The following is a 12,863-nucleotide window of genomic DNA, read 5'->3' as shown; positions in this document are numbered from 1 at the left end:
GTTATTTCCATCTAGGGATATTCCAAATAGTTAGACAGTTGTTTTAATTTCTTATGGTTACAAGATTCTCGTACTTCGAGTTTGGTTAGTTGATAAAAGTAACATGCAGTAATAATAGTCGATAAAACATACGGACGTTCCGGTCGGATGTTACATGTAGATCAGACCTTCTGCTGTACACTCGAAAGGAAATGCTACGCAGATTTTCAATAGGTTATTATAACATACGCCTTTCAAACAGTACGCGTCATAAGGGTGTAACATCCGACCGGAACGTCCGTATGTTTTATCGACTATTATTACTGCATGTTACTTTTATCAACTAACCAAACTCGAAGTACGAGAATCTTGTAACCATAAGGAATTAAAACAACTGTCTAACTATTTGGAATATCCCTAGATGAAAATAACTATGACATTCACTAACCAAAGCTTAAAAACCATGTTACGAGATCTTCGCACTACAAAGAGCTATAATATTATTATACGTTATTATATATCACTATCATATTAACACCATAATTAACTAACACAATTATGTCCAATTATTATTTAGCACTCGACAATGCCATTTGTGCATTCGGAGCTGAGAGCTATACTATAAGCAACTTACGCTATACCATATAGCCTGGAGTACAGAAGACTGTAAAACCATAGATAAATGTATAACCAATATAATGTAAAGATAGCACTGCTGCAATAATCCATAAAACCAGAGACTGCAAAACCTTCAAAACCGTGAATATTAATTATCCAGCATGAACTATACCTTCCTCCGTAACGCCGTATTGTAGGCAACACGCGCAACGTCTTGAAAGCAATGCAGATCTCCAATGTGGAGCCATACAGAGCTTCATCTAGAGAGCACATTAGGAAACTTACCGACGAAACGATTGAAGGTAAATCAACTCACAATAAAGTCAAAGATGCATACGTGGCAACGCCCAATGACAAGCAACCAACAAACATACGAAAAACGTTCTAGAAGCTTCCAAGCCGATTTATATCAATATAAGAATTAATAATTACAGAAGAGAATTATATGCGAAAGCACACATATAAACCTGCTCTAAAACTATGGATTATCAAATTGTTAAATACCCTAAATCTGTTAAGATAATTATAACACAAACACCTAAGAATATTCGCAGTAGCGCGATTCTAATAATGTTAAGGAAATAGCAACTATGTCTCATAAACAATCGCTATTGTACTCCAGGTGAATAACGACAGTAATCAATTATAATACATATGCAATTTTATATAGATACACGCTATGAAACTAACAAACGACGAGTAACGAATATGACATATAGACTTTGTAACGAACAGGATAGTAAGAATATTAAGAAGTAAACAGGAACTAGAATTCAGCGCATCGAGACCCCGAAAATGCACACCGCACTAACATAAAACATGAGTCACCACTAGCGCATACGCACTGCGATTACCATATTAGGAAGTAGCTGCCGAAAGCACGAGACGGGGGGAAGAAGCACAGTAGGCGAGGGGCCAAGGGGGGCTTGCGCCCCTGTTACGTGCCAGCCGGTATCCACGGCGGCGCCCTCCCTGCGCCCTACCTGACCAGCGTGCAGTTACCATACGAGAGCCTTACGTGCTCTTACCGATAGTCGTAGATTAATACTAATACACATAGTTACCATCATAACGATCAAATTCTTATATCGATAGTCCTCATACGCTAGATTAACCGTTATTTTATCAGTCATATTCATAACATACATGGTATATATTTTTTCCCATTTAACCGTTATACCTTTCAACATTAGCTTTCACATAAAACCTTTGATTTACGATCTCAACCGTAATAACTCAAAGTAATAAACACCTGCAGTAATTAAGATAATCGAGTAGACTAAACACCGGAAACATGGGAAGAGAAATCACGGATAATTCACAAATAAAGAAACCCCTATTCCCAGAATCCAGGATAGCGCCCTTATTTTAACGATAACAAGACCAATCAGCGATTCGCCGCTTGCTTCTCTAAACCAACTACCTCGCGCTAATCCACCACCGAGATCTCATGCACGAATCAGAAATCCTACCCTCAATTATTTCATCATCTTTGACCAATCATCCGAGACCCGCGAGAAACCGCGACTCCTTTTGAACTCCTCCTACTTTTCCTCTAATTCAACCTCTCCAGAAAATAGAATAGATCAAAAGAACTTCAGACATCATAGAGAACAGATCAGATCTCTACCTAAATCCTAGAATAAAATCAATATAAGTCATTCAGAACCTTCGAGACTTGTAACAGTTTGTCACTGTGATAGTGATTAACACCAATCTGTACCACGATTGTAAACCTACCATCGAGAACTGGAAGAAGACCGTTAATAAATGTGTAATTAACCCAAGTGTTGTCATAATTAATTATTTCAATCACGCATAGTGATGGTTGGCACGAGCCCTACCTAACGAACTTTCAGAATTGTAGGCGAGTTGAACGAGAAGATCTGAGGAGCTGATCAGCGGATTCCCGAGATTTACATACACCAACTACGTAAGTCAGGAGAACGATTTAAATCACGCGGCGAATCAGAATCGACTCGGAACGTTCCTCTCGGAACGTAACACCCCAACAACAAAGCCCACGCAGAATGGAAAATTACAGAACAACGACTCCGCACCTACACCACCGCACCAGTGCAGCGTTATACCATATGTAAAAACTTGCAATACAGTAATAGCTAAAGAACTAAGATCACAGGCGTGCATGCGGCGAAGATGTCGTGCCCTAATTAGAATTCCTAGAAAAAGGGGGAGGTGCGCAAAAGGTGACAAAATCTAAAGAAGGGGATCGTTCTGCGCAACGATCGACCCCTATAAAAACGGCGACCGATCATCCCATCGTCCTCTTGGTTTCTACCACCAGATTCGTCATCTTGTTCCGGTACAGTCTCGCGGTAAAATCCTTTTGCCTTTTGCATTTAAACTTTTCATACAACGTTGCTCTGCCCAAAAGTCCAGCGAGCTTTCAGCTCCATTTTGTCATACTAATTTAAGATCTTACACCAAGTAACTCCCCTTTGTGACTTGAAATATTGAACTTATAAAATAAATCCAAGTTAATCAAAGTATCCAAATATATTAGAATCAGTTATTCCGTTAAATCCTCTCACCAATCTACGCTGCAAGTCATCATATCCAGAGTATTCTCAAGAGGTAAGCCAATTAATTAAATCTTTTATCCAACAATTACTCCTTCCTCGGTTCGTTCGATTAGAGCGACAGAATGCCCGTTTTCCGGTGTATTTCAATACTTTATCGGTAATTGGTGACCCAAACTACTGATGTGAGTCTAACTGTAGCTGTGTGAATGATTCCGGTGTCTAACATCTGGAAATTTCCACCAGGTACCGTTCCGACGTCACAGGGGACCCGTACTCTACTTGCGAGTATGGGTGTATTCCGAAATATACTTCCAGTACTGCCGACCGTCACGTCACGCAGTCAACTGCAAACCTGCGTTCCGTTTTTACTTACAGTTGCCAGTCGCAGTAAAATCGGAACACAACACCGAGGACGCGGCCATCTCCCAAGTACTGCAACTGCCTCACGTCCCAGACCCATAGACTTATAAAGATAGACTGAGCGCTCCTATAAGAGGCACTGAAGCTTACACGTAAACGACAGAGATATGCCGGGAGTACTGCTCTCTCTTTTCAATCGGTTTCATAGCGGGAGACACGGACGAGTGGAAGTGGAACAGCTATAGATATAGGCGCATAATTTCGCCTCATTCTCCACTACCGCCTCGATCCCCGCCACAAATATCGTCAGAGAGAGAAAGGAGTACTCCCGGCATATTTTTGTCCTTTAAATGTTTGCTTCAAGCGGCTCATAAGAGCGCTCAGTCTACCTTTATAAGTCTATCCGTGAGACAGTGCGGTAGTAGAAAGATGGCCGTTGGCAACTCAAGTAAAAACGGAACATGGTTGACAGTCGACAACGTGACGTTACGGTCGGTGGTACTGCAAGTTTCGGAACGCACCCATAAGTCGGTGAATCTTTTATCTCCTTTGCACTGCTGAGTTCGTGCCTAGGTCTGCCCAGCCCCCTGACACCACTTGACCACTGATATATATATACACTGGATTGGATTAAGCGCGGTGCCGTCACGCCAATTGAACGGTAGCCATTTTGTACAGATTCTTGTCACTTCAGATATATATATATATATATATACGTGATATATGTATGTGTATATAATCTGCAAATGATAACTTGCAGAGGTTATGTCAGCATACGAAGTACTTACTAATTATATTTAACGAGTATTATGACGTACGAATCGTGTCAGTAAAAATTCACAATATTTGAATTATGAACCGATCTTATTATAATTGAAATTGAAAACTCGGGTATTATTGACTCAGGGATTAAATTATAATTCGATGTGTTGCGCCTTCAGCAGTGGTTAAAAGAAATGAAGAGGAAGGACTGGAAGCCAAACCGAAATAGCACATTGTGTTCAGCTCATTTTACAAACGACTGCTTTCATAGGACAGGATTCCTAATTACATTGAAAAAGAACAGTGTACCAACTATATTTGACAACCCAAAATCAGAGTGTTTATCTTGTCACCGATTAAGGGAATATGAACGTGGCTATTCATTCTTCAAGAAAGTACCGTTACTCAATGCAACATAACGTGTTAATTAATAAATTTAAACTTTGCTTGTAATGTAGGTTTCCATTGGATGAACCTGATATTATGAAGCAGTGGATCGCAAATATAAACATTGGACCGTGGTCTCCATCAAGTGATAGCTTTCTGTGTTCCGACCATTTTGAACCCTCTTGCTTTCAGAAGAAAAGTAAAAATTATATAACTTTACGAAAAGGCAGTATCCCAACGTTATTTGGTAAGATCTGAAATTATTAATCCCTTTTAGGTCAGAGAAAACTCAGTGTGCATAAAGACACGTTGATGTGATGCACTATTGCGTCAATGCCGCCGAAGCGGTTAATTACCTACAGATTATAAAGTGCTCTGTTACAGAAAAATCGTGTGTGACACATTTCTATGTATTTCCATTGTCGTTATTTATTAGTAACTTATCTGTAGGTGAAAACTTGCAGCAGACCGAATTTCAGGATGAATCCGATCGGCCCACCACAGTGAATGTAACCAAATTATATGATCACCTACACATTTGTACCTGATTTGCATGCTCAGATATGTACATCTTTTTTATTTTCTATTGATTATGCTTGTAATTTTTTCTTCATGCGAATGGATTGTGGATTGATACTACTAATTATATTACGGTTGTGGTTTATCCCACGCAACTCTATAAAAATGCCTCAACGTTTGCAAGGAATGTTTTATTCTCCATATTTTTGAATAAAGTTTTTACTCACCCAATTCGATGTAATTTAATTGAAAACTTTTTTCACATGTCTTAAGCTCCACTTTGATGATCAATGGATGGTTAATGGATTCCCTAACGGTTGAATTAGTGTTATACAAATTTTTGAATAATCCGTATGGAATTCAGCCCACCATAGGATAAAGGATAATGGACGGAAACTTCTTAGAATTGAAGACTTCTTTTGAACATAAAGAAAAATCACGCTTAAATACAAGTTTTTCGTCATATTATTTAATGATCTTTTACACCATATAATTGTAAATAATAATATACTTTCGAAAAAATGATTTGTTCTTCATTTAATGTATCAAACGTTATTTTACTCGTCAAAAACTTTTTTGTGTGACGAATATATCGTTAGATCTAAATAGCATATATTACGCAGTTCAAATCTAGCGCGCATTTTGTGGCAACTTTCTGTACAAGATGGCGGAAATTCAATTGTTCAATTGGACGCACGAGCTTACACGTAGAGTATACGGTAATATCCAATCGAGTGTATATATATATCAGTGCACTTGACACACGCTGCTAAAAGTGGTCCGCAAAATGTCCCTCGATTCTGCAACCAATCTCCACCACTAGTGGCGCTAGTAGTTGTCTGAAAAGCTTGCGCGCGGTCAGCGAGCGTGTCAAAAGTCTACTAGCGCCACGTAGAGGAACTAAAAAACGGAGACAAATCGCGTACAATTTTTTAGTACACGAGCAATGGCGAGAGTCAGGGGGCTGGCTCTGCCTCTGTGTTAGGGACTTTTTAGCGCTGTCATTTATATCCTATATTCTCCCTAACAGGAGCCGATAGTCATTGAATGGGACAGAAATAGAAGATTGTAAAACACCGCGCAACACCGCGTGTACTCTCGAATAGACGTGAAGAGTACAAACTACGGTGACAAAGTGACAAGTCCTATTGATTACTGCCAAATTTCTTCGTGATTTCGGTGATTTCTTAAGAATGAGCTACAGAGAAGACTTGAACGTTTTCGTTGGCGGAACGACTGGAGCCTTCAAAGGTATCGTCCAAACTACCTTCGGAGACACGTTTACCGTAGACTAGGTTCGGATTAGGTTACGTCGATATTTTATTAACAACGTGTCTGAAAGTGGATTTATTACAAGTAATAAAGGTTGCATCAGTGTGAAAAAATGTTATGCACACTATTTCCATTGGGCAAAAATGTTTTCCGAATTCTTACGGCTTGACTCACTCATTCGACAAGTTCACTCGACAGTCGTATGAACGAATAGATTTAAATATTGTTCGTCATGCGGACGCATGCTAGCTTTTGGTATGGTCGTGTGAAAGAGTGGTTGCTCGGCAATAAAATCATTGCAATGGCTATTCACGCGGCTTCTATTATGCTATTGTTAAAGGTATTATGTACATATTGTATTCTGTTCATATCGGAAACATAAGAGGTATGAACTATGCTGCCGGTGTATATTAACCTGGGAAGATTTCGAAATGTAGAAAATGTGACACCGTTCGTGGACAGCGAATTCGAGTGTTACCAGTCTTGACTGACTCGCGTACAGCCGTGGACCCGCTTGTGTAGTTATTTTGGCATGGAAATATTTGTCTAGTTTCATCGCACAGGTTAAATACCCAAGTAAATTACATGGTATACCTACAAAGGTGGATTCGGACCGTTTCAGAGCTACCAATATTGCCTGCTGCTATTTAAACAATATGTTTAGTAGACATCACTAGGAGCCTTGAATCAGTCAGAACAGATACCTGTAGGTGTATGTTCTACATTTTCATGTAATTCATTTCATATATTTTGTACAGGGCTGAAAGTTAATGAAAGGACATGTATTGCAAAGAACATACAAAGTCTTATAGCCATAACAGATGATCAAGAAATTACGACAATGGCTTGGGGCGATCAAGAAGAAAAAGAAATTTTAATTGGGTCCGGATCAAAAGGAATTCCAAGGTTTGAATTGAAATTATGTAGATATTCCGGCACATTTTGACACAATCTTGCTAATTACTAAACAATTCGTTGATTTCTCCTTCATTTGCAGTGTTAAAATATATGATACCGAATACTCAGCATTTACAAGTTCATTTAATTGCGATGGCGGAAAAGGAAAGATCAAAGGAATTTCCAGGTTCAATGAGTAAGTCACAGAAAACCAAAACGTGCCTCTAAAATTATGTACTCGTTTCGCTGAAGGATTGTGCATATATTTTAGTCTCATAGTTATGGCAAAGAATTCCAATCATCAAAATTTATCTAATGCAACTTACTTTTCAGAGGCTTTACTGTGGTCTCCCTGTTCCCTTAAAAGTACCTAATTCCTTTTCTTGTCTTTATAAGTGCTCTGAAACTGAAGGTTTCCCCCTAGATGTACCCCGAAGCACAACGTTCCAAAAACATTGATTTCCTTTTTCATGAAACAAAAATGCTTAGGCATGTTTTTGTTTAGTACTGTGCGTAGAATGTGACTGCTGAACTAGTTTTGGCATTCGATATCCGTAGAGTTCACATCGAAATAGAGTATAGCATCTTTTTTCTTCATAACTGCAGAAATTTAATACCCCTTAATTTTGCAAAAATTATCCTCTATTTCCCGTTAAATTGCCTGGGTTGTGCGCTGTGAAGCCCGTTTTCATTTGGCTGAGTCATTGTCACAATTTTCAGTCCATGTGATTTGTAATGTATTTGGCAAAGAATTTTATTGATACAAGTACATTGATTTTGTGATTCGCTGCGAAACTTTTTGACATCGTTAAGTTATCTTAGTTTCTATGTTGAGTGGACAACCTGCTAGCAACTGAAAGTTGTTGGAGAACTCTGAAAATTTTATAATTATATATACAAAGCAACGAACAATGATTATTATTCGTAAATATCCGTGGATTGGATTCCACATTGGAAGGTGGAGGAATAAAAGAATTTCGAAATATTTATAAATAACTAGGAAAACCGTAACATATCAGAACACTATCATGCAAAAAATGGGCAGAGTTACTTATAGACGACGTTTTTGTGCAGTACCGACTATACGTAGGGTGGTTCGCCCCAAAAAATATTTTTTTTTAGTGCCTCCCCCTCATAAAGCTGTTGTGATGAAAAACAAATCCCCTGCAAATGTGAGCTTGATCGGGCAGGTTTTAGGGGTCCAATGTTCGAATTTTCGTTTTCTACATCGAAATAACACATAAAAAATACTCACCTTAACTCACCATCGAATTCGCGTAAAAGTATAGATGGAAATGTAAAATAATAAAAACTTATTTTTTCTCTGAATTTAATACGATTATTTTTGATGTTTAAATTTTTTCATTTTTCAATCGCAATATTTCTCAAGAGATGCAAAATTGAATAAAAAATGACCTTTTTTGTACTAAATATTGTTATCTACAAAACAGGTCTTTTGATATTTTTCATTTTCGTCTATATATTGCCCGCGAAATCGAGGGTGAGTTACAGTAAGCATTTTTTTTTACGTACTATTTCAATGTAAACACGAAAACTCGCAAGCGGGACCTCTAAATCTTATCCGATTAAACTCAAATTTTGCAGGGGGTTTGTTTTTCATCATAAACAACAGTTTTATGAAAGAGCAGCACTAAAAAAAATTTTTTTTTTTTTTCGGTGAATCACCCTACTATACATATTCCTAATAATTATCAACATACTAGGGCGCATGATTTTATTTTTAGCGCTGTAATAACAGCAGTTGAAACGGGTCATGTGAAGTTATGGAGATACAACGAGAGTGAACAAATATCGATAAATGCTGGTGAAAATTTGCAGAGAATGAGGCATTCGATCGTGAATAAAAATATAATCGCCACCGGAGGTCGTGAAAATCCTTTGAAGTTGTTTGACCTGGAGAAGCAGGAAAAAGTGTTTATTGAAAAAAATGTTCCACCTGACATATGCCAGTTGCGAATGCCCGTTTGGGTCTCTGATCTAATTTTTTTGCCGAACACCAGTTCAGTTGTTACAGCAAGTAAATATGGCCATGTGAGTATGTGCTCATTTTATATTTTTACTGGCATCTTAGGTTTAAATCTTTCATATGACACCTCATTTATATTTTAGGTTCGTTTATACGATCCCAGGTCCACACAGCGAAGGCCATTAATAAATCTTGAGATCAAAGATGAGGCTTTGACAACTATTGCAGCTGCTCATAAGGAAAAGTAAGTTTGGACAATATCTTTTTTGAAGCGCCATATATCTATAACATGGAAGTTGATTCTCAATCATGATTCATATGCACGTACAAATAGATACACATCCGAGCATTCGATGCATTGCCCGTCATGAAACTATAAATGACGTCACCATATGTGCGAAATGCAGGGTATCTACTGCTCCTTAACTATCCTTAGGTTCTGTAATTATCCTGGCAAACAAAAATTTCTCCTTTAAGACCTGGAAATGTCCTGGAATATTTTGATTTATCCTAGAAAAGCTGACGTAATACATTTTTTTGTTTGAAAACTGCAACATTTGATTTGTAATACACGGCCTTGAATGCGTTAAATTTTAACAGATGGACATGCAATCTAATCAACTTATCCTATCCTCAGAAATTTATAAGTTAGCAAAATTAAGGTTATAAAATTTTGTACTTAATCGTCCCAGAACCTCCTGAAATAGTCCTAGAACCTAAATTCTCGATTGCAGTAGATACCCTGTGAATACCTGTACTACCCCTCACTGCTAAGAAGTGAGTCTTCATTTCCATCGGTTATGGTTGTGAGAAAATCGAAGTTGGGTCTAGGAAATGTGAAATGTGACGATTTTACTCTGGCTACAATTTTCAATTAGAGTTTGATGTTTAGACTGTCGGAATTTTAATAGCTTTGTTGCCCTTAGAAAGTTTCAAAATGTTGTGTCTGTATCATATATATATATAACATATTTGAAGTTCCGATCAACGACAGAAACTATATATAGACTTTCCGGCAATCTAAGGGTTAACAGAAAACAACCGGTAGACATACATGATTATCTGTGTTTAATTACTTCAGGCACGTAGTTGTCGGATCTGGGAAAGGAAGAATGAATTTAATCGATCTGCGCAATCCTGGAAAAATTTTGAATACGTACAAAGGTTTTACCGGCGGAGTAACAGATTTAGCTTGCAGTCAGTTACATCCGTTAATAACGAGTGTTAGCCTGGACAGGCACCTAAGGATTCACCATTTAGAAACAAAACAACTGTTGAAAGAGGTATTGGGAAAACAATTATGACCATTACTGTGAAACTAAGGATTCCTAGCGCCACAGACATGATGCAGACCTATGCTCAAACTCTTACAGTTATGCGTCACCCAATGTGGCACAATTAGAATGATCAAATCAGATTTGATGTTATTAGTTGCATTACGGACCGTTAAATCTATGGCATCCTTCTGCAAGTCTGTAGCGGCTCAATCTATTTGGCAATATTTTTTACGAATTTTTGAAAATCTATGTACTATTTTGAAAAATTTGATTTCGAAATTTGAAGGGCCAACAATTTCGAAGACCTATGGCTATAGCCTTTTCAGCCTTATTGTTAATCCGGACCTTGACATAGCCCGCCTATTCGGTTTAGGTGTAGTCTGCAGGGTGGTTGTTGAAGTCAATTTGGAAAAATTACGAAGATGACAGGAAATTGTAGTTCTTAATATAATATTAAGTTGAAGACATTGCCAACGTAACTTTTGGTGTTGGCTCTTCATTTCGGCTAAAAATATTTTCAGCTCCCAATTTGATTTCCTAATACTATTTCACTCTCTGTAACATAGCTCTCAAGGAATAGGTAAACAGTTTATGAGGAAGTATTCACGTGTGACTCGAAATTTTCAGTAAATTTTAGGTTTGTGTTTCGTACTTACCTACATCTCATACAGTATCAGAACTTTTGTTTCAATACTGGCGACTTTTAACCACTTTTTATCATAGAGAAGCTATGCCAAAGAGATCCATCGATCCCGTGTGATATAGTCTTGCAAAGAGAACCATGGATAAGTAATGATATTAGATTGTTGGGGACAAAATGGCTAATTAGAATATAATTTCTCACAGAAACTAGCGATGACAGTGATAGAAGATCTACATTCCCACTGCAATAATATGTTTGAGTAATTTCAAAATTTGGCGAATGTTTGTTTATAGGTTTATTTGGTATTCTCACTGAATGCAGTGTTATTGCGATCAAACTTTTCATTGGAAGCCAACAGCCCGTTATTGGAAGACAATGTCGAAAACACCAGGCCCATAAGTTGTTCAACTGATCGGTCAACCGTGACAAGTACTGCGACAGAAAATTGTGTCGGGCTACATTCAGATTACGATGTTGAATATGACGAGATGTTTAACCAGATGCCAGTCATCGACAACGCAAGTGATGCAAATGTTACCCAAAATAAGAGACACTACCCATATAAAGAGGAAGCAACCGTCATAGATGATACTTTGGTAACGCAAACACATTTACTTTGAATGACGCAACATCGAAAACACATGTTCACACCTTAAGCCAAAAATGGTTTTCTATTTTAGGAGTATGACAGTGGTGGAAATAACAAAAAATCACGTGCAATGAAAAAAAACAGAAGAAAGTCGAAAGTTCGCTGAGGAGGGAGATTACCTTGCGGTTATTTTTTTATCATTAAATGACACACCATTGTTCTGTATAATTGTATGATTGAATAACCCAGTGTTCGTAAAATATGGATTTAAAACCAGTTCACGTAGCGCATCGTCTTCACTTTGGTACTTTCCCGAGACAAAGCAACCGTTTCATGGGCCAGCGATTACCAGCCTAGAATTATGAATCTGAGTGATATATTTACAATGTTTGCTATAAAGCGAGAGGATTCGAGATGGTCGCTGTGTATAAGATCCCAGAATGGTTTGAACCAATCACGTTTATGCCATGGAGACCGACGGTGGGTATTAGATCGTGACTACAATGTGAGAATCGCAGTATACTAAAGGCCGACACGATCATGCATGTCAAGGCTAACATTGTCCTGACTGAATGCGTCATATTGTTTTCCCTGTTGTAATCGAAGTACTATTTGTCAAAAATCGATTTCCACATAGTACGCTCATTGTCAGTGACAGCGTAATGTTACATTTTAGGTTGGTGTACAACGTCAAGCTGTAAAGGTTTTCAGCTACCCGGCTCATGAATTTTATTGGCATTGCACCTTAAACGTAAGTTCACCTGAGTAAAGTCGATTCAGACCTCTGTTGTTTTAGTGAGTCATGTATAAGGTTGGCTCTGATAGCCTCTAACCAATCATAGCGGCGAATTGAATAGATACGGCGTGAGCTATTCAACAGTCATCTTTTTCTTCTTCTTCTTCTTCCAAATGGCTATGCCCCCCAAGGAGGAAGTGCAAAGGTACTCGAATTTCGTGGAACTATGAAGCAAGAGCTAGCTCCCTCTCCCTCTCTCGTATGTACGCGCTCAAGTTGAAACGATACGACAAA

General features: G+C 38.1%; 1 protein-coding gene across 3 annotated transcripts; it reads left to right on the top strand.

Moving 5' to 3' along the window:
- The first annotated feature begins 6,112 nt into the window (after window positions 1-6,112).
- LOC124302328 (WD repeat-containing protein 74) lies at window positions 6,113-12,109 on the top strand. Of its 3 annotated transcripts, none has more exons than XM_046758417.1 (8): window positions 6,113-6,419; window positions 7,199-7,346; window positions 7,438-7,533; window positions 9,062-9,389; window positions 9,468-9,568; window positions 10,406-10,607; window positions 11,538-11,840; window positions 11,925-12,109. In XM_046758417.1, exons 1-8 carry the CDS (start codon window positions 6,362-6,364, stop codon window positions 11,997-11,999), a joined length of 1,311 nt encoding a protein of 436 aa, XP_046614373.1. In that variant the 5' UTR covers window positions 6,113-6,361; the 3' UTR covers window positions 12,000-12,109. The 3 variants fall into 3 exon arrangements, with proteins under 3 accessions (XP_046614373.1, XP_046614374.1, XP_046614375.1); XM_046758418.1 differs by having other exon boundaries at window positions 6,114-6,419; window positions 9,083-9,389; XM_046758419.1 differs by lacking the exon at window positions 6,113-6,419 and adding an exon at window positions 6,670-7,003.
- Window positions 12,110-12,863: the final 754 nt, after the last annotated feature.

The sequence above is a fragment of the Neodiprion virginianus genome, chromosome 4, assembly GCF_021901495.1.
Source record: "Neodiprion virginianus isolate iyNeoVirg1 chromosome 4, iyNeoVirg1.1, whole genome shotgun sequence".
NCBI classification, from domain to species: Eukaryota; Metazoa; Arthropoda; class Insecta; order Hymenoptera; family Diprionidae; genus Neodiprion; species Neodiprion virginianus.
Note: the sequence above shows the minus strand (reverse complement) of the source record. Positions and strands in the feature narration are given on the sequence as shown.

What these genes read in the sequence shown, in the direction of transcription:
- LOC124302328 (XM_046758417.1), top strand. Translation starts at nt 6,362, where the DNA reads ATGAGCTACAGAGAAGACTTGAACGTTTTCGTTGGCGGAACGACTGGA. An exon ending in AACGACTGGAGCCTTCAAAG is followed by an intron (nt 6,420 to 7,198) that starts GTATCGTCCAAA and finishes TATTTTGTACAG; the next exon opens with GGCTGAAAGTTAATGAAAGG. An exon ending in CAGCAAGTAAATATGGCCAT is followed by an intron (nt 9,390 to 9,467) that starts GTGAGTATGTGC and finishes TTTATATTTTAG; the next exon opens with GTTCGTTTATACGATCCCAG.